We start from the raw sequence: 21,951 nt of genomic DNA, 5'->3' as shown, positions 1-21,951 counted from the left end.
TCCTGGGCCTCAGGGTGTGGTAGGGCCCTGTCAGGGCGGGAGTGCGCTGCCAGGCTCCCTCCCCGGTACGACCCGTGTGGGGTCTGGGTGGGGAGCTTGCTGCTGGCGGCAAGCGGTTCGTAGCGCTGTCATCTCGAGGTGGGGCGGGGTGGGCGCTCCGCTCCTCGGGGCTGGCTCGGTTTGTGCCGCTTGGCTCTCCTGGCTCGGCATTAGAAAGACGACTGGGGGCGGGAAGTCGTGGTGTGGTGACAAAGCGCGTTCCTAGTACTATTTTAAAGCGACACGGGAATGCCACTTAAAAATGCCGACAGTATATTTTAAAATTTATTTATTAGCACTTAAATGCTTGCAGGCATCATGGAGGAATACATACATTTACCCCAACATACATACTACTGAGTATATTGGGGTAGATACATGGGGCTTGCATCACTGTGAATCCTTTTGTGTGCTTGGATGTGCTATGCAAACACTTGCAGGTGTTAATTTTGATATTAATAATGTTTAATCTAATATCTTTGTTATCAAACAGTGTAAAAGCATTTATAGATCCCTCACCTGTTGTAGAACTACTTCTGCACTTTTTTTAGTGACTTGGATTTGCTTAAAAACAGTAAAATTGATCCTTTATTCACTCAGCCCATTCACACAGTTTTTTCATACCTGTGTTCTAAATCTTTGTTAAGTTCTGAAGTGGGTTTTGTTTTCACCTTTTGTTTATTGTTGACATTCTTGTCTGTATTTAGTTATGTAGCAAAACTTGTAGAATTTTTGTCTTTAAAAGATCCACCAATTTCTTAGCAGTGTACAAAAAGTTTTGGCAAAAATTGATAAAGCATGTATTTTACAGGTTTTTTTGACCATTGCACTTGTATTTACATTGCCTTGCAATTTATAGCAGTCATACTAAATCTTTTAATAAATCTGTATTTTGAATCCTACAACTGTATGTGGAAGGATAGCTTACATACTGCTGAGTTATAGCATGCAAATGTTTGAGCTGTTGAACTCAAATGTAAAAGATAGATCTTGTGTTGGTACCCTCCTTGCTGTTTCCTGTCTCATGGTTGGCTCTGGAGCTGTACAGAATCCTATGGCAAGGTCAGATAGCCCCATCTTCAATGCCTAATGTTGCTTTCAAAGCAGTTCCTTCAAACAGCATGAGAACTACTTTAGGAATGGGTGCTGTCACCATGTTATAGTTCTGTTTGTTTTAAATCAATCTCTTTAGTATGGAGTATGTGTTAAGTAAAAGAAATGTGGAAATAAGAATATGATTTTTTTTTTTTAATTATTGTGTTAAGACTTTTCACAGTTCTGGTTTTAGTAAGCTAATGTAGTTCCTTTAATGATAGCTTATTTAGAAGAAAGCTGCTATCTTAAAAACAAAACCAGAAAACCCAAACCAAAACCAAACAGTGGTATGATTTCTGTTGATCAGTGTTACAGCCATGTCTGACAAAAGTGAACTGAAGGCAGAGTTGGAGCGCAAGAAGCAACGATTAGCTCAAATCAGAGAGGAGAAGAAAAGAAAGGAGGAAGAAAGAAAGAAAAAAGAAGTAAGAAATAATTTTTTCTGTGAAATTTGACTGTTTGCATATGTAACTTGCCCAAAATTTAAGGTAGGTTCACTTAGACGTTTGCTACATGTTATTCAGGGAGCATCTATTTAATGGTTGGTTGCTGATGCAAAAGTAGCAATTTTGTTTCCTGGTAAGAGCAAACACCTTCTGGTTTTTTAGAATTATCCATATGGTAAGCTAGATTTTAATTTTATTTTTTTTAAGTCCTACACTTGCATAAAGCTTGGATTTCTAAAACTACTTGTGTGCATGGGACATCATTAATCAAATCACTGAAGTATTGCACAAAAGCTCTGCTTCATGAGTTGTCATGGTGTTATTTAGAGAACTCATTTCTGAAGTGCAGTTCCAAGGATGTCCATATGAATTGTCCAACTGTCAGTATTATTATTGTACAAATAATGTGCTATGTTCTTCTGCTCATTGACTCATCTTTAGCCTGAATTTTAAAATCAGAGCAATGCTCACGATGTATGTGCTACTTGTATGTTAGACTTTGTTAACAGTCTTCTGGATTTCTCTCTGCTAAAGTATGTGTCAGTCAGTGATTCATTCCTACGTTTCTTCTGAATGCAGATTATACCTCATAAATGAAACTTTTGCTGGAATGTTCTGGGGTGCTTTTTCAAGACTTCGCTGTGTTTTGGTTATGATCTTGTAGGTGTTCTAAATTACCATATGACTGAAGACTGGGCAGCTGCCCAGTAATTTTTGTTCTTTTTGTGTGTGTGTGTGTGAAATCTAGCAGATAATAACACAACTTAAAGAAAGCTACTTAAATGCTCTGTAAACTTGCAGTTACTGCAAAGTTTTTTTTAAGACTTCCTATTTTTTTTGTGAAACCTGAGGTCCAAAAGAAAGCTTTCTTACCGAACAGCTTCTTGATCTTTTTGTTTTAAAAAAAGCTTAAAATGCACATATAGACAATCATCACTTTTTCATCTTACACATATTTTCTTAATTGCTACACACTTTATCATGTGCTCTATCTAGCCAAGTGTCCTAATACTTTCTTGATGCAAGAGGGGTGTCTCTTCCAGTCATTCTAACTGTATAGGGTTTTCTTTGACAAATTTATTGTAATTTCAAAAATGGAATGAGATGACTGTGTCTTTAAAATACTTTTATACACAGGTACATGATACATTTTTTTCAGTCTTTGTATTTTACAGTGCTTAGCATTAGTGTGAAAAAGGTATTCTTGATCTTATGAAGTGTCAGTCATTTTGACAAATGAGGAGACACTTTTTGCATGTTATATGAGCTACAAAATTTTATGATTACTGTCTCCTGTTTATTTTATCTACAGAAAGGACCATCAGAATTACTAGAGTCAAATATCTAACCTATATGATGATAGGTTTCAGTAGCATAAAAGAACTTATGAGATCTCAAAAAATAAATGAAACAGTTTTCAGTACCTGTTAAATGCTGTAACTTAATTATGGAATTATTTTTAGACTGATCAGAAGAAAGAAGTTCTTCCTGTACAAGAAGAATCTGATCTTGAAAAGAAGAGAAGAGAAGCTGAAGCATTACTTCAGAGCATGGGGTTGACACCTGAGTCTCCTGTTGGTAGGAATGTTAATATTAGTTTGAGATAAATGTGGCGGAGGTGGTTTGGTTTTGGTTTTGGGGAGGGATAGGGTGTTACTTTTTGTTAGGCTTATGGTATTCATATAACTAGCATGAAAATACTCTGGCCACTATTTTTGGGGCTATACATGTCTGGGTTTTATACTATCTTGTCCTGCATGATCTCTGTTACAAATGTCAAGTGATGTGCTTCAGTACACATTGCTAGTACTATTTTGTAAAAGATACATTTTACACTTTGTGGATTATTTGGAGTCTTTTAGTTAAAAATATATATGTCTTTGGGGATTTTTTTGTGGCTTTTTTCTTCCTATTTTTCCTGCACATTATTATCCTGTATTTTTTCCTTTTTTTCATAATGCTAAATTTTAATTTTGATATTTTTGTGCAAAGTTAGCTAGTTTCCTTTCTGCATCTTTACACCCTAATTTTCCTAATCTCAAATATCTGACTGACTAGCAAGCCTAACTATAACATTTAACTATCACAGATGATAATTTATATCTGTGCCACTCTTAGATGGGTTAGAATATTGGTTGTTGCTTTTTGCCTTTACATAGCCACATCTCTCTGGAAGACAAAAGTAAAAAGGGTGATAATTCAACTCCACTTTTTGTCTCTAGCTCTGAAGTTAAGGGGTTTAAAACTTAGTGTTCAGTTTGGCTCAGTGGTGAGGGTCTATTTCAATTGTGTTTGCAAATTAATAATAATTTGTTATGGATATAGTATATCTGTGACTATATAGTCATAATAGTTTTTGCATAGTCCTCAAGTGTATAAAGGGAACGTGGAATAAACACCATTATAGCTGCTCCCATTCCAATGGCCACAACAGTCATTTTTAGTAGTTTGAACTGCTCTCACAGTTTAGAGACTGCATTTGGGCTACATTAGCACTAGTGTACAGCATTCTATGTAATAGGTTCTTACCTACTATAAATTTTGTCAGACAAATACTGAACACTTTCTTGTGTGAGGTTTTGCTAAGGCGACTGATGAAACTCTTGCAGAAATGCTTATGGTGGTGGTGATTGGTTTTTTGAATCTGTGAGAGAATCTAAAAATGACTGGATAGTCAGTCCTCAAAGCAAATCACTACGTAGACTTAGAGTAGCAGTTTGTGAAAAGCTCTTTAAGGTGCTAGCATGTAAGACTGGGGCACACCTCTGTGAGCATTGTGTTTAATTCCACTGAGCATCTGCTTAACCACAACCTTCAACATACACAGATGCACAGGGAATTCATTCTGTTCCCTTTCAAGATACCCGGATCTGATCTGGATCAAGCTAAATTGTCCCACTCACTACCTCGCAGTACCATGCCTGAGTCACAGGCTCGGTCTGCTGACTGTATAATGGCAAAGTACGATACTACAATGATCGTATGCCTGAACTGAAGGTAACTTAGAGCTGGCCAGCTTGGTGTGCAGATAGCTCGAGCTTGCATTGTCGGTGTAGGTGGATAGCTTGAGATTAGACTACTTCATAGAAAATTGTATTAAAAATTCCTAAGGCAATTACTGTCCTGTTAACTGCCAGAGAGAAGTAGCTCTCTTTTGGGAGAAGGGACCCTCACAATGTAAGTATGCTTTTGATCTCTACCATACTCATTAATAAGAGTCATAAGTTAGTGAACCAAAATATCTTTCAAGAAGGTATTATAGTTTCATCCTCTGTTGGGGTAGGAGGAATTTTGCTTGGTCTTTTCACAAGACTGCTGGTCTTTAAATATGTTTCACCTCACGAATGGGAAGACTTTCTTAAAAGCGGTTTGTCCCACACGAGGGCACTGCAGCATCAAAGCTAAGTCACTGGCTGCTTCTGGCCGTGCCTACCTGACTGGCTTTTGTAAATGGGAACAAGATATGTTTTTAATATCACCCCTTCCATTAAGAAAGGCTGACGTTAAAATGTCATTGTTTCTGATAATGCACAAAAATAATGTAGGAATATAAAGCTTTATGGGCATTTACTTTAGGATAAGTTATTCAGTAGATGGTGATGATGAGTTGAATATATACACCCTTTTATATGTGCACATATACACCCTTTTATATGTGCACATATACACCCATATTTCTATAGATATATGTATAAAGTGTAAGTGTGTGCATGTATGAATTTATGAAGTATAACTCTGTAAAAGTCTCTTCCATAGGAGGAATGAATTTTTAATAAATCAAAGTATTCACTGTGATTTTTGTAAATTTAGGGTAGAATTTTTGTCAACCAGTGTCACGTCTCTGTTTTGGGATGGAATGGAAGCATTCTTCAGAATTCACAATATACTTGTGATTTCAGGAAATTCTCTAGAAATGTTGCAGATCTAAATTCAGAATTCTCCCTTGCCTGACCACTAACAGAGTGGATACGAATTTATTTACATAACTTGTGTTCAGCTGGTTAAAGGTTCTTTTTAAGGGTTGTTGAGTGAACGTGTTCTATGAATGTTTTGCATATCGCAGAAAATGAAACATATAAGGACCTTCAACACACACCTTGATTCTTAAGCATAAACTGAAGTTTCATTAAATAATGAGTTTCACTATTTCTAAAAAGTTGAAAGAAATACTGCGATAGCTTTGTGTTTGTGTCAGATTGCATGATATCATTCACTATTATGTATCAGTTCCAAAAAACATGTTGCTTTTTAAACGGCAATTGCAATCTTCATCTTCATGCTGAAAATGAACTGACTTTTAAGAAGAAGTCTCATTATAACAGTACTAGACTGTTTGTCCAGTAAAAAGAAAACAAAAATCCCCCAAAACCCAACACTAGCAACTTCATTGTAATACACAGGATTTGTGTTGATTTGATTCAAACTAGAACAAAAATAACAGTATGCTGTATGACAAAGCCACTTCTTTTGGTCCACACTTCAGTGATTATATATTTTGAAACGAAAGTACCAGTTAAATACATTCAGTGTCTAATTTTTAAGAAAAACTGATGTCAAAGCTATATTAACAACTATCTTCCTTTTGTTTAAGCAACATGATTTAGTGGAAATCACCCTTTCAGAATTAATGCCATCATTTGTCAGAAGTTCAGTTTAAAAATATATTTTCAATTCATTTTCTCTTAAATGTCTTTCCCTCCATGTCTTTTTTTGTATGCTCCAGATGCATAAATGCCAAACAACTGCATGAAAGTCCAGCATGAATTGTTAACATTGTCTTTTCCCCTCTCTTTTTACTGTTCATTTTCATCCATGTATTTTTTGTTTGCCATCACTTTTTTTTTAATACTTCATGTTAAATTAATTTGAAAACATCCTAAGCTGTGCAACCTCTGCGAGTAGTAACAGCGGATACCTGTCTGTTTCACTATTTAGTCCCTCCTCCTACCTCCCCGTCTTCCAAATCTGTGAGTACGCCAAGTGAGGCTGGAAGCCAGGACTCTGGTGATGGCGCTGTTGGATCTAGGTATGATGCTTTCCTTGTCATATATTCCTTCGCTTAATACCTGTGTTCTGAACAATTAAGCTTTAGAAGAAATCAAGGTTAATTGCTTGATTGTAGTGTAATATGAGGTTATGGTGTTACTGAATCTGTGAACAGTGACTGTTTTACAGAAGTACTTTATTTTAAAATTTGAAATGGAACTACACTTTCTAATTTAAAATTGCCAGCATTAATGTGGAGTTGTTTAAACTTGCAAGTTTAAAGTAAAATGAGTCTGAATGTCTTGTGGTAATGTTCTTGTAAGCATTAATGTCTCAGGACAAGAGAAAACTGGCAAAGTCCAACTTCAGGGCTCTTCCCAGCTTTTTCTAAAGCAAGGTGTGTATGGATGATAGGCTGTTTCCTTTTTCCCTCTATTCTAGTTGGTCCAATAAAAGATACTGTCTACAAACTTTGCCTTGCTTCTGATTTAATTTTTTTTTTGGAACTCAGAACAGTATTTCTTGTTATTTCACTTTGCAGCCATTGCTGTAACATACCTATATCACTCACACTCTCATTTGACCAAAACATAGCACCACATTAGTACAGCCATAGGTTTTTTTCAGTTCCAGTACTTGCTACATCTATTTGACCATTTTTTTGTGCATGGCAGTTTGAGAAATGCTGCTCTAAAGAGAGTCATATAAATACTTCTGTTAAACTAGGAATTCAGAGTGGCAATATATGGGTGCTGAGGTGGGAAATGCTACTTCCAAAGGGTATTTCTACTGTTTTTGCACAATCTGCAAATAAGAGCAGTATTTGCCTAATTAATTTTGGTAACTTATATTTTTTCAGCAAATTAAATTCATGTACTTAAAATTTACTGAGTATGCATTGTGAATGAAGTTTAGTTAAAGCACAGTTACTAAAGCAGTTATCAGTTACTTTTGTGCTTATATGAGTAGCTGTTTTGGAGAAAGGGTGAATACTTACAGCACTTTGAATCATCTTTTAAAAAGACTGCAGTAAATGTCTTCTATGTGTGTGGATTATGCATGCATGACTATATGCAATCTTAGTCTGAAAATATTCAAGATTTTAATGACCTGAACAAAGGTTACAAGGTGCCTATTTCTAAGTAGCAACCATTAAGTTAAAACAGGGAATACATCAAGCAGCAGATATGAACCCTATGAACGCAAACTTTTTTTTTAACCGATCTTGCACGTTGCTTATTCCCTATGCAATTGAAATTCACCTGTCATGTTAATAAAGAATCAATATAATTGTTCCTTAACTAACAAGCAAATTTTAAATTATTTGAAATCTGTGATTATTACTTACTAAACTGTCATTTTATATTTAAATTCACTGTCTAGAAGAAAAAACAAGAATCATATGATCATGACTTTTTTGAAAATATTTTCTTTCCATGCATACATAATTTAAATGCAGTATGAAGCAATATGTATAGGCCACATATCTAGTTGAATACAATGTTGTGTACTGAATTTATCTCCACCTCATAGGTGTACTGTGTTCTCTGATTGTATGTTCCTCAGACATAGTAACATAATGTTGGATGCATACATTTTCTTACGAAGCCTTGAGAAAATTAGTATCCTAAGTCTCTATAGCTTCATGCATTTGCAAACTTTAAACCTAAATCTGTCTCTTGACAATTTCCCCAATGTGGAAACATAGAAAGATTGTGGTCTTGAAGGTGTGGAAGTATGAAAGTCTAGCTAAATTGAGTTCCCTTGCTTGTTCTCCAACCATTGGGTAACATTCTTCCCTTCCCCCAGTGAACAGTTGTCTATATCCTATTAGTACAAGTTTGTACAGCATTCCTAATGTACACATACACTTGAACCTGAAAGTTAACAGGAGAAGTTGGACTGTGTGATATCCCTTAGCGTTATATCTATCATGTCACAGGTGACTTTCATATCAATATGAGATGTGTTAGAAAGCCCGAGTTGTTCCACTATGTTTGATAATCTTAAAAAAATCCTTTTGTATTAGTGTATTATTTCAGTTCTTTTTTTTTTTTTTATTTTGGTCTGTGGCCGTTTGTTCTCTGGTCATGCTGCAGCTATACTTTACAAAGATGATCTACTTTCAGTTTAGTATTTTCTGCTCTATGATGCTGAATCTTGCCAGTAACTTTACTTATTTAGTAATTAGTAGAGCAGCATTCAGACTGTGTTCCTGCTGTTACTTCCATCTGTCTTGCTTTATTTTCATCAGTAAAAAGTTCTGGTTCCCAGTTTTATACTGTTCTTTCTTTCTTTTCGTCAGTTAAGAGTATAAATTCAAGACTGGAAATTGATACAGTTGGTTTACTTTTATGTTAGGTAGGTGTTTCATAGAATTAGTTTAAATGCAGAAAATACTTTTTGGAGATAGGGAAAGCATTAGGAATATGCCTGGATATGGAGAAGTTCAAGCACACGTGGAAGAATAGGAACTTTGTTCACTGAAGCTTGTAGGTAAATTCATTTAACTTAAGGCATAATAAACATCTGGAAAGCAAAACAAACAGTATTTTACATCCTTCTGGTACACATATAGTAGGTGAATTTTGTCTCGGAATGTTACCTTTATTTTAAAAGAATATCTCTGAGAAAGATATAACTGTATGTCCTATCCTGCTTGTTGACTTGAGCTATTTTAAAAGGCAGACTATCCCTGGTACCACTGAAACAACTGTTGAAAGTTAAAAGAATGCTTTGAAAACAGGAAAGTAACCGCAGTAAGGGCCAGGTCTTAAGCAGGCGTGAAAGTTGGAGCCTTTTAAATTTGTAGCCATTTCCCCAAGATCCTCTCAAGTGGGATTGAAAAAATTGAGAAAATGTTTTACAAGTATTGTAGTAAGGCAGCATTTGGATTTGTAGGTAAGTCATCCTTTGCAGAAGCAACATGAAGGTTCGGGGGATGGTGGTGGTTTGGTTTTGCTTTATTTGCTTTTTTTTTCCTTTTTTTCTTAATGCATGATGAACAACATATGAACAATATCCAGCTTGAAATCTTAGGCATCAAATTAAACTCCAAGCTTAAGTCTGGTCAAGAAAAACAGCAGAGACCAAAAGAATAAGTATACTCAAAGTAATTAACTTTATGGTAAAATGGTATGTTTTCTGATGCACAAGATATGGAAAGCTTTTAGAGATTTAGGTATTCTAAGATATGGAAAGGTTTTAGAGATTTAGGTGTTCTGTGGATGCAATAGCAGTTATGTAGAATGATTTGCTAAAGATGAAGACAGTGGATTTGTAATTCTTAAGTAGACTAGAAGCAATTATTTTTCTAATCATACCTTCTACAAGAACAAGGTAGTGCATGACACACCCATATTTATGAGTGTTTATGGCATTGCCTGTACATTTTTTGAGATCAACTTTACCTCTAGGAATTCTGCACCTGGCTCATAAGAACATTACCATGTATGGGATTGAAATGGAAAATTACCCTTTATTGCCTTTATCATAGCAAAATATTACATATTCTTTATAATTTTTTTTATAAAATATGATTTTTTTAAAAATAGAATAGCATCTAAGAACTTCGGGAAAACCATGCATGTTCATCTGTTAATCTCTCTTATAAGCTTGTTTTAAAATTCTGCCTAAGCCTGATAGCAGGCAGTAGACTAAATGAAAATTTGTGGAGAAGGAATGAAGACTAAAAATGAAGGGAGAGGGAAGATCTATTTCCTCCTTCATATTTTGTCTGGTACAAAAGTGACTTGAAATGGATCTATTCTGTTCATTATTCCACATGACTTTGAAATGTGTTATTCATATAAAGCCACTATTTCTAAGAGATTTAAATATCTTAAATGGAGTTGGCTCTAAATCAGATGACACTTATAAGCCCAAGGCAGTGCTTAACCCATAATTACTGCAGTGTCACATCTTGGAAACTCTAGCAGTTGTCTATCCCAGTGGAAATGCATTTTTGCCCCTCTACCAAAAGGCTTATGTGTTGACTCATTTCCTTTACCAATATGACAGTTTCCTCCACATATTTACTGCTCTGGGCAAGATTGCATTACGTTAACAAATCTGTCTTCATATGACACGAACAAATCTGAACAGATTTTAAAAGGACTTTGAAGTTTTTAATGGTTCTTGCCAGTATTTAAAATATTTTTATTTGCCTCTCATAAAGGCTACGTTTGTTTGCAGATCTTTAACTTTCAATCTTTAAAATAATTCTTTTCTAATAGCTCTGAATTCCATGTTTGCTTTTTAACTTTTGTATTTACTGCATGTATTATTGCACTGAATGTTTGCTGAATTTCCCTTAACTGATGTTACATTGCTTTGTTTCTTGTAAACAATGAAATAACTGTAAGCTTACTGTAACTCTAGCATTTCATAGTGTGTATTTGCTTCACTAATCTCTGGCCTTTTTTGCTAATGCTGCATGATTGTTCAACCTGGGGTATCAGGACGCTGCATTGGGATACTGATCCATCAGTTCTTCAGCTCCACTCTGATTCCGATCTGGGGTATTGCATAGATTTCTTATATTCCCTCTTTCATGTACTTATGGATAATAAGTATGAGAGCTTATTTCTTCTTTAAGACTTCAAGTTGTTAAGAGACTGTTCTGTAACAGAAATTCCCTATCCCTAGACTTAATGCAGTTTGCTTGCAATGGGAAATTTTTATGTTAGTTAATATACATAAGATGCTTATTTCTAATAACAAAACTTACTTATTCATGTTTTTCTTTGAGTCTTTCTTTAGCAAAATGTAAACATTAAAAAGTCATTTCTTTAAAAAGCTTAGAATAACTATTTAAAAACAGAGTAGCTCCCATCTTTTCTTATAAATATGTTTATAAAAGTTGTAGCTCATTATAAGCACTTAATAAAACCCATATTGTGCTATAAGAGTTATGATTCAGCCCACCAAAACCTTTCAAAAGGAGTTACTCTTTTTATTTTGCTTTTACCTTTTGAGAGGGGTGGATAATAAGAAGCTAAATTTGATATAGGTAAACTGTTGTTGGATCATTACAGTATTACTACAATGCGTACTGAAATAGCTTTTATAGGAAGTTACAATGACTGAATTAATGTTGTGTGGTTTTTGGAAGTACGTTATGCATTGTAGTTTGATACTAGCTATATCTGCATTGATGGGATCTTCCATAAGCTAAAGTCAGAAAGCTCAGAGGTTTTCAGTATCATATTCTGATGTATTACGGATAAATCACTTGTCAGTGTGTGAGTTTCAGATTTGAATTCAGTTCTGCATTCTAAAGAGTACCTTAGAGGTAGACAAAAAAGGGCAGCAAAGTTAAAAGGACTAGGAAATGCTTTTTCTTTCAGAATAACTAAGCTGGTTTTTAAACTTTAAAATCCTAGAACCATTGCTGTAGAAATCTGACTCGTGAGCAGATCTGTTCCACTAAAAATAGGGATAGTCATATATGTAGCAGTGCCTTAGTCAACCACAAAGACCAAAACTTTAAAGTCATATCCTATAATCCATATATATGTTTGCACATCTTTCTTTGTGTCGTAGATATATAAATAGCTGATGATTTCAAATAATAATTATAGTAAAATATTAGTCATAATCATGTGACTCCTTCAGATTTAAGTTCCACTGGATTTAAGTTTGACTAAACAGTGCTATGGCATGATAACTTGGGTATTATTCTAGGCAAAATATGAAGTAATTAATAAAGTTAAATATTTTTTCTGATTTCTCTATTAATTTTATTTAGACGTGGACCTGTTAAACTTGGAATGGCCAAAATTACGCAAGTTGACTTTCCTCCTCGAGAAATTGTTACATATACAAAGGAGACGCAAACACCTGTTATGACTCAGCCAAAGGAAGGTGAATGGTTAACTTGTTACTACCTAAGTTGTTTTGCTTTTATTATGATAATGACTGACTGAATTAGAACCAGCACTTGTGATCTTAAAACTTAATAAGGTAGAATGAAGGTTTGTCTGTGAGATAATTGATATAAATTCTATTTTTAAATTCACTTAGGTCTTGCTTAAGACTGTTACTGTCATTCTGCATCTTGTTTAACATTACTCTTATTACTGATACATGGTATTTTCTCACTCCTAGTAAATGTTCAGATTAGACACCAAATTGCTTAATTAGCTGGCAACTGATAAATAAAAGTGGGCTATATCTTGCGTTTATGACACTTAAGAATCCACACACAACTTACTTGAAGGCTTTGTATCCTTACAACAAACTTAGCAGTTAAACGCTCCAACTTTTTAAGAATTTACATTTTTATACCTGGAGCTTATACATTGAGTTTTAAAAGAAGGAACTCATTTCTTTATTAACCCATACAGTTTCTGTTCTTGGCAATTGAGCATATGCTTTCTTTCAGTCATGACTTGTTTGCTTTTCAGAAAATAAATCTTTCTGAAGAAAACATAGTTGGCTAATAAATTTGCTTTTCAATGTTGAAACACTTGAATTTAGCTGCAAATGAAAATACTGATCTTGACCTAGTTTGTGTGTAGTTCCACAACAAAATCTTAGTTGTTTAATATGACTGACTTTGAGTATGTGTCTTCAGTAGCAATTTTAGCACCTAAATCTACATTCATAATTTTGCATTTTCCTGCTCTTCGGTATGTGAACTTTTGGGTGTTTATGCAAGACGATAAAAGCACTTTTTAAAACCTGAAGAGAATACTCAACTGAAATCTTATGCTGGTGTTTCCAGAAACTGTATAATTTACCTGAAAGTGTAATACAGATGATATAAAGTGCAATACAAGTGATGCAGAGTTGTTGTTGTTGCTCCAGTTTAATCAATATGCTGCTCTTGTCTAGAGTGTGTCTTGAAGTCACTTTGGCAAGTTTAACTAGATGCAAATGACACTGTGAATGAGTTTAAGTGGGAAGGAAAGGGGAGGGCAAAGAAAGGAAGAAATTGCAACAATACTTAGTGTTGAGAAGTTTCTTCCCTTCTTATTTCTGGATATCCAGTATAAGGGATCGTGTGTCTTCAGAACACAAACCAGATCTTTCAAACTTCATTATTCAGTGAGCCAGAGTAACAGAGGATATGCTTTTTCTCTAACTGCATTTCTTCTCCATTCTTCATTTTATCTGTATCCCTGCACAGACAGGTGTTTTGGGTTTTCCTGCTTTCATTTCTCCTATGCTTTTACCTTTCCCTTTCTCTAATCTCTCAAGTTTTTTTCATCCACTCTGTCAGGATCATGGTGTCTGAAGACTTAGTTCATAGTTTCTGTGCTTGAAGAGTTTACTTCTGCTTGCTGTCAGTGGAAATTGCCTGGGATCATACGATCTTAGTTGTGCAGTCAGTAGATATGCTGTAGCTGAGGTTTACTGTAGCAGAGCTGGAAAGACGGATCATCAGTATTTCTGCGTTTACCAGAAAGCGCTCTCAAAACAGATGTTGTCTCCTGATCTATTCCACCTTAAAAATAATACTGGTTTTTTGAGGGTCATCATCATTATTTTATGTATGTGTACTTCACAAAAGTAACTTACAGATGCGTTGTCATCATTTTGTGTCAAGGATCTTTTTAAGGTCCTAAGACTGCCTAAATACATTCATAAATAAGCTTTCTGTTCAAAATTTATGCTGACATCTGAAATAGGACATGGGTTTTTAAAAAAAAAAAAAATCACACTGCCTCCAAAAAAAGGGAGTCACTAGGTGACAGATCTTGATTATGGGAAGAAAATTTTGAAGTCTTTAAAACAATTGACAAAAGCAATATGCTGAATTTTCAGAGTGCAGTTAGATATATTCCATCTAATTTTAATTTATCTCAGTGCTTCTTATTTATTCACACTACCTTGAGTTTTTGTGGTTTATTTAGTGAGTATACTGTAAATTAAAAATAATCTTACAAAGTACACTTGAAAGTTGAGCTTGCAGCTGAATTACACATACAAGTAATCTTCAGTAGTTCCCTTGTACAGCAACAAGTTGCATCTCAGCTAGGTTACATCCAGTGTTCACACTCTCTTATGAAATGAAGTGGACTGGACTTTTCATATCTTCAGATTTTAAAATGCTGTTAGAGCTGTGCTTTTGAACAAAGGAAAATAGAAGCAGTTTTATTAGATATGCTGTGCAGTCATTCTGCAGGTTTAGGTCCACTTGTGCTGTAGGTTGAATTGTGCTAACACCGATTTTGAGGAAAAAAGAAAGAAAGAAAAAAAACCCCAAACATAAAAAAACCCAGCCGTCTTTGTTCTGCTTGTGTGTGCCACAATTGTTATGCAGTTATATTGTAACCTGAATTGGGAAACAATTGAGTTTACAACTAATCTGTCTGGTGGGTCAGATAGGAAGTAGGGAAAAACTAGTTTTAAACCAAAACAGTTCCTAATTGTCATGAAAATATTTATGGCAACACAAACAAAATGACAGTTACATGGGGAAGATTTGTGTCCTCAACTTCAAGTTGGCCTTTGGAGATGCCCATTTTGTATTCAGTGTAAGAAACAGTTAAATATAAATAATGAGTATCTTTTACCTGAACAATTCTGGTTTTAAAATGTGAAGGTCACTTGTCTCAGAAGTTGATAGAAAAGACTGCATTCAGTAGTTGAGAAATCCAAAACAGGAAAATTCCATAGTTAAAAAAGGGAGGTAGATTAAGTTTATGTGTTCATGCTTCTGTATAGTGCAGACTTGTTGCACTTTCCTAGATGATATTCAGATATGAAGTAACTCCCCCCCCCACTATCTTGTAGATGTGAGGCTTCTTGGCTGCAACTGTTCTAAGCCAGTGATCCTCTCCCTTTGTAATGAAAGAATGACCAGTTTGCATGCAGCCCTAGATGCTAGAGCTAGAATGTGACCTCAGTGGTAGTGGCACTATAGCCTCTTTGTGCTAAGAAAAGTATCACTGCTGGAATTATGACTTTTCCACATTTCTTCACCCCCACTCCTTTGAAGTGTTGTATCCAAAATAGTGGATAGCCTCGTCTTTCTCTTATACAGTGCCCAGCTCTTAATTTTGAAATGTGCCGGCTTCCTTAAGATGTGGAGACATTGAGTGTGCTAACAGTTCTCACAACTTCCCTTGTTTTATTGCAGTACTAATATGTTGTTTATTTATGACCTCAAAGTATTTCAGAAACTGCCTGTCTTAGGAGGCTTGATTCTTTTTATAATCTTATAAAACAGTAAAATCATGATATCTTCTAGAAATCAGTTTCACTCTGATAAGAGATTGGCTCAGCGCTCTAAAGATGATTCATTCACTGTTTTCTGAGCAGTATGGAATATTAAATTTCCCCATTAACTGAAATTAATAAGCATGTTTGTATAGGAAGATGCCCACATCCAGAGTAGACTTAGAAGGTAAATCTGCAATACTTGTTTTATGGGCTTTTCATATGATGGATGTAGCCCACAGCTGCTCTTTCCTCAAGGTCCCATATATACAAGTGACTAAGGATGTAAAAAAAGAGAAACACAGTAAGAAATGGTGTTGGGGGTGGCAGTCTTGCTGCTTTCCAACTTCTTGCTTTGATGAAAATACTGACACATATCTGTCTTCAGTACTTCCCACACACACTTTTTTTTTTTCCAGAATTTTCAATAGCCTTAGTCTTTTAACTCTACTGTTTCTGTAGCAGTTGTATTTATTATGTAAAAGAAATGAAATGAAATCACAAAATGGTTCATTGTTCTGAGGAACAGAGCAGAAAAAATGTGCCCATTTTTTTCCTTGTTCTCTTGGCACCTCCTGTTCCTGTGTTTTGGGGGTTTGTCATTCTGTGATAAGGTAATGGTCTTTTTTGTTTAGAGACAAAATAAATTTATTTTGGCTTGATAAGTGTTGTGCCATACTCAGTGTTGTTCTCCCTTAATTCATAAATAATAAGCCTAAATGTCTATGTCTCTATGCCATTACTAGACTTCAGTAACTTTTGTCACCATCATAACGTGAACATCCTGTGTTTAGGCTGCTCCATTCCCCAGCATCCTTGTTCTGCCATCCCCTTTTCTACTATCTAAATCCATTTCTCACTTCCCATGATGCTGTGTATAACACTGGTGCCTGATTCCCCCATTGTCCAATTTTGGTGGACATGTTTTTTAGCTAGTGTGGTCAACTGGTTATTAGGGCTGTTATTTAGCCTCTATTTGGCATGCTTTTTCAGGCAGCAGATTTTCAGATCTACTCTCTGAAAATACATTTGAAACTGTGTTCTCTTCATACACTCATTTCCTTCTAGCAGGTAGCAGAAGCAGTTTCAACAACAGAGATGCAATTCAGATGTGAACTCTGGTATATGTCTTAATGTTCTGCAGGCTCCATGTTGGCCACCACGCAGAGTACTGTAATCATTGGTGCTACATTTTTTTCTTATCTGTACTTCTTGCTACACTGCTCTCTGTTATACTGTTCGATCTCTTCCTTTGTGATTTGCTAACATACTGTTCAAATTTGCACGGAAAGAAATTAGTCACCAATACACCAATAAAGATGTGTTATGAGTCCTTGAAGTAGTTAATCCAAAGAAAGATAGGCATATAGGGGAATATGATTCTGCTTAGCTGTCACAGTTAAAGCTTTTCCTGGGCTAATGGGATACTTGTTATTTACTGCTGCTGTACAACATAGTGCATGTGCAATCACAATTAACTGTAGACAGTATTATTGCATTAGCTCCACTCTTTGAGGAATTATTGTGTGGTAAAGTCGCCAAGACGCAGACTGCTTAAGTCAGAATTAGACAAAAATGCTTAATATTTTCAGAGTAATAACAATTTGGTGTATGGGATTGGCTTCCTGGGTGCTGTTACTGTGAATGTAGCATTTTTACATTTTAATATCTTAGAAAGAAATAATAGACCCTTATATATTCATGTATTATCCTGTACATGCCTTAAATGCACAGTGAAATATAGATGGGAAAACTTGATATGAAGACATTCAGCTTAACAAAAGCCACCCATTTCACAGATGATTTAACTCTGATTAACCTACTCTGCAGCAACAGATTACTCAGACAACTGGAACTTCACTCTACAGTGTTATTGCTAGGTGCAGCCTAATTTACAGCACTGCTTTTCTTTCTGTCTTGCCAAAATACATCACAATTTTGATGTTAACTCAAAGTAAAAATTCAGTGGTTCATTAAACCTGTTTTTAGCATTCATTGACAATTTGTGGCTATTAAAGTAGTTGCTATTTTTATGCAATCTTTACTGCTCAGTTTGTAACCTTAGATTCCCTGTTTGCCTGTCAGAAATAACATGGAGTTAAAACCTTTGCATATTATAATGAATATTCATGAACGTTGATGTCACATAGAGTCCACTTTCCTGTCTTAACGGCCCTACGACTTTTCTAAGTCTTAGCAGCCTTTTTTAAAATGTGAAATTGTATTTGGTATATTGACAGTTGAAGTGGCATAAAATGCCAGTAGGTACAGTCAATAATGAATAAGGAGGATGAATTTAGGCAGTGCCTTTAGGGTTTCCAAATTGATGTAGCTGGCTTGAAATAAATGCAGTACACTACTGTTATCATGGTTCTTGACTTACTAGATGTGGAACTTTTTCAGAAATAGTATGTCCAGTCTTTCAGTGTTTGCTGGGTAGTATCTTATTGTTATGCCAATTCCTTGAAAATACCAGCACCTGGCCTGTTATTAAATAAATTCAAGATAAAGGAGAGACAGGAAAAGTAATTAAAAAAAAAAAAATTCTTATCTCTGGTTGTCTAACAGCTTCATGTTGCCCTTTTTGATTGTAAACTTCTACAAGAAAGTGTCCTAGTTTTGGATAAGAAAGCATCCTAGTTTTGGATAATGAAGTCAAGAACTTGCGTATGTGGACTTTTTTTGTTTTGCGTTGGGTTTTTTTCCTCCAGATCCCATAATGAGAAAGTTTGCACATGACTTTTCTTTAGAGAGGTTTTAGATTTACGTAGTTACAGATAAATCACAGTGAGATGACATGTTCAATTTCAAGTCTGATACTTTGAGAATATTAAAATAAGTGCTGTATCCTGCATTTAAATGCACTAATATCAGCTGGCTGTATGCAGTGAAAGTACTATGGAGGAATTTAGATCTCTGTATAATATATGCCATTTATGTTTCAAACATTAAAAGGCAAGAGCAATCAACTATATGATCTTTTGAATAAAATATGTAGATTAGAAGGTCACTTAGCACTAAGGGGTTGACCATCTGCATTTGACAAGAATTTGACTCCTGTCACTGAAAATGGTACTTAGAATCAGTGTAGTATGACTAATGGGGGGTTGGGCTGCAATTTCTAATTTGGGACTTTCAAAGCTAGAATAATGTATCCAGGGTGACCCAAAACCAAATTTTTAAATTTGAAGGCATCATTTAAATCCGCAAGATTGATTGGCAGGATGAACAAGAAGGGGATTTTTATCCAAGTGGCTGTAATGTGAATATGTCGTCCTGTATTTGTTGTTCTCAAAATCATGTGTGTTAACTCGTATTGCATTTTTTAATTAATAAGTGTTCACACCTATAGTGATTTGACATTAAGAATTCCATCCCTTAGAATTGCTACAAGTTATACAGTTTTCAGATTACTGGTCCGCTGTACATGTGAATCCATCTAAAAAGGAGCAGTGTCTTTCTGTTTCTCTGCGTGATTATTTTGCCCAAAAAAGCTTTCATTTTTTTTAAGTAGCACAAAAGCTGTAATTGGCATGCTTTGTAAGGAAGTGTCAATGTGCAAGAGAGTGGAGATCACCAAGAATTCTTTTACGCGTTCTTTCCCCTTTGCACCACCGCCTCCTCAGCAGGGTCACTGAGATCACTAGCTTTTCTTGAAATGGCCATTTTCACTGGCAGGTGCATTATACCCTGTATTTTCAGATTGTTTTTCCATTCTGAATGTTTGGCAGGTTGATTGCTCTGGCTGCATTGACGGAGAAAGGGCTGACAAATGCGGTTGGGCTGGCTGAAAAGACAGTGATTACTGTTTTCCTTTGTGGCTGATTGAGGCCCTTGAAAGGAAAGATTTTAACCTTCACCATTTGGTTCAAAAGTATGAGCATATATTGAAATCATTCATGCCATTTATCCTAGTTCTGTAAACTTGTCAGAACGTAAAAATCGCTCAATTTCAAGTAATGTAGGATTGGCATACGTCATTATCATTTTGATTAAGTTGGAGTTTGTATTATTGTGTGCATTATACAGTGTCATTTAAAGCTTTCTTTCCTGCAGGTACAGTTATATTTTTATTGCCTATACTATGGAGTTAGAAAGATTTTCAGACCTCTTTAAACCTATCACTATGTGTGTGGTTTGGCAGCTGGTATGGCCTACAAGCTGTATTTTGTTTGCAGGGTAAAGGCTTGTCTGTAGACCTCCTGGAGTGCTGGTAATTGCACAGGCTTGCCATTGGGGAAAGACATGATTGGAAGCAGTCAGGCAGAAAAATGTTGTGCCATCCCATTGCCACCTCATAGCAGAGAGACAATCCTAGCAGTACCATCTGGTTGTTGCTATCTAGTCAGCTGGCCTAGCTGCTGGGACCATGGCTTGGCAGCTGGTTCCCATCCCTTGACCACACTTACTTTTTTTTTTGTGTGTGTGTGCATGCATGTGGACTTTTTTTTTTACTTTTTTTTTTGTTAGGTAACTTGGAACATGGGTCAGGGAGATGGCTGCAACAAACAAGCCTAGTCCCTGTTGAATACTGTCTCATTACTTGTGATGAGGCATGCAGCAGACTCCTGCTGCCATTCCCTTATAAACAGATGACATAGCTGTTTAACCAATAAAAATAGTCTTTTCAGAAGCTTATCCTAGAAGGTGGATGAAGAAAAACCAGAAAATGCATATTCCACAACACTAAGTAATTTAAAGTTATTTTCTGGTTTACAGTATTCAAAGAATAAAATGTAGAAATGCAGAAAGTGTTGTAAACCTTGTCAGTATTCCTGAACATTAACATTTTATGTTATTCATTGCAATTAGGGAAAACACATTTTGCCGTAAAGTTATCATTGCCAAACATGATACAGATAATGAGACTTGCATTTAGAATGACAGAAAAAATGTAATCTCCCTGCTATTATCTTTAGCAAAATTTGCCTCTCAGAATAGCAACCTGAAAGCTAATGTAAGCCATCTTCATGCCATGCAAAGACCCATTAGACTCTGATGGTTTCAGATCACAAGTAAGCAGCTGCTCAGTAGACTATTTTAGACATTTGATTTTTCTTTATTCTGCAGCATTAATGTGTCAGCATGTTACACAGAACATGCATCCACCACATGGTTTTGTGTGGAATCATAAATGCTTGTAAGAGAGATTTCCACTTTGCATTCTTCTCAATTTCTTATGTGTCTTATTTCAGTTTATACAACCACATCATTTAGTGCAACTAAAATCCAGGTGTAGACAGTGTTCCAATGATCTTTTGGTTTGAGATAATGTTATCCTGGGGACTGCATTTTACAAATATAACCATTTTAAACTAAATGATACCATTTTAAATCATCTCGTTTGAGATTCATATGGAATGTTACTGTTCTTCTTTAAAAACATTGATAGTCTCACCATAATGTTTCTCCATAGATGAAGAAGATGAAGATGATGTGGTTGCACCAAAACCGTTAGTTGAACCTGAGGAAGAAAAAACACTAAAAAAAGCGGAGGAGGAAGAAGGTACAGTTCACCTCATTCTGAATGTGCTGTAAAGAAAGGCATCAATAAATTTTAAATTTCTTTAAGTTGAAATTAATTCGATTTACATTTCAGCTAGCAAAATATAAAATTCAAAAATGTTTTTAAAACCTATGGATGTTAGGAAACCAATTTTCCAACATCACAATAAATACTGTTTTTCTTTCTTGGAAAGAATTGGTGAAAGTATGCAGTCCAGAGACTGTATGTATACTTCTTTTCCAGCTGCCCCTCATGAACTTACAGAAGAGGAAAAACAACAAATTTTGCATTCTGAAGAATTTTTAAGTTTCTTTGACCATTCCACAAGGATTGTCGAAAGAGCCCTTTCTGAGCAAATCAACATTTTCTTTGACTACAGTGGAAGAGACTTAGAAGACAAAGAAGGGTAACATGAATGTTGAATACTTCACTGTGAATGTGCAATATTTGTAATCGAAAAAGTGATCTAAGATTAATATCTGCTAATTGCCTTTATAGAGAGATTCAAGCAGGAGCAAAACTGTCCTTAAACAGGCAGTTTTTTGATGAACGTTGGTCAAAGCATCGTGTTGTCAGTTGTTTGGACTGGTCATCTCAGGTAAAAAATAATGCTTATGTTAAGCAGTTACCTTTGTAAATTCTTCTAGTTCTATGCATTTGACCCTTTTGTAAGTTCACTTGATGCAAGCTGTATTTCTAAATGTGTTACTT

At 35.4% G+C, this 21,951-nt stretch overlaps 1 protein-coding gene across 3 annotated transcripts in view; it reads left to right on the top strand.

Annotated features, from left to right (window-relative positions):
* The window catches only part of DYNC1I2 (dynein cytoplasmic 1 intermediate chain 2), a 29,762-nt gene that overhangs the window by 523 nt on the left and 7,288 nt on the right, over positions 1–21,951 (top strand). For 2 of the 3 annotated variants that reach the window (XM_074873222.1, XM_074873221.1), the window contains exons 2-9: positions 1,442–1,559; positions 3,044–3,158; positions 6,516–6,606; positions 11,027–11,086; positions 12,316–12,431; positions 21,151–21,240; positions 21,484–21,646; positions 21,739–21,838. In XM_074873222.1, coding sequence (XP_074729323.1) covers positions 1,452–1,559; positions 3,044–3,158; positions 6,516–6,606; positions 11,027–11,086; positions 12,316–12,431; positions 21,151–21,240; positions 21,484–21,646; positions 21,739–21,838 — 843 coding nt within the window. In that variant the 5' untranslated portion in view covers positions 1,442–1,451. The remainder of the gene's footprint in view (positions 1–1,441; positions 1,560–3,043; positions 3,159–6,515; positions 6,607–11,026; positions 11,087–12,315; positions 12,432–21,150; positions 21,241–21,483; positions 21,647–21,738; positions 21,839–21,951) is intronic. The other variant, XM_074873223.1, reaches the window with a different exon arrangement.

The sequence above is a fragment of the Strix uralensis genome, chromosome 6, assembly GCF_047716275.1.
Source record: "Strix uralensis isolate ZFMK-TIS-50842 chromosome 6, bStrUra1, whole genome shotgun sequence".
NCBI classification, from domain to species: domain Eukaryota; kingdom Metazoa; phylum Chordata; class Aves; order Strigiformes; family Strigidae; genus Strix; species Strix uralensis.
Note: the sequence above shows the minus strand (reverse complement) of the source record. Positions and strands in the feature narration are given on the sequence as shown.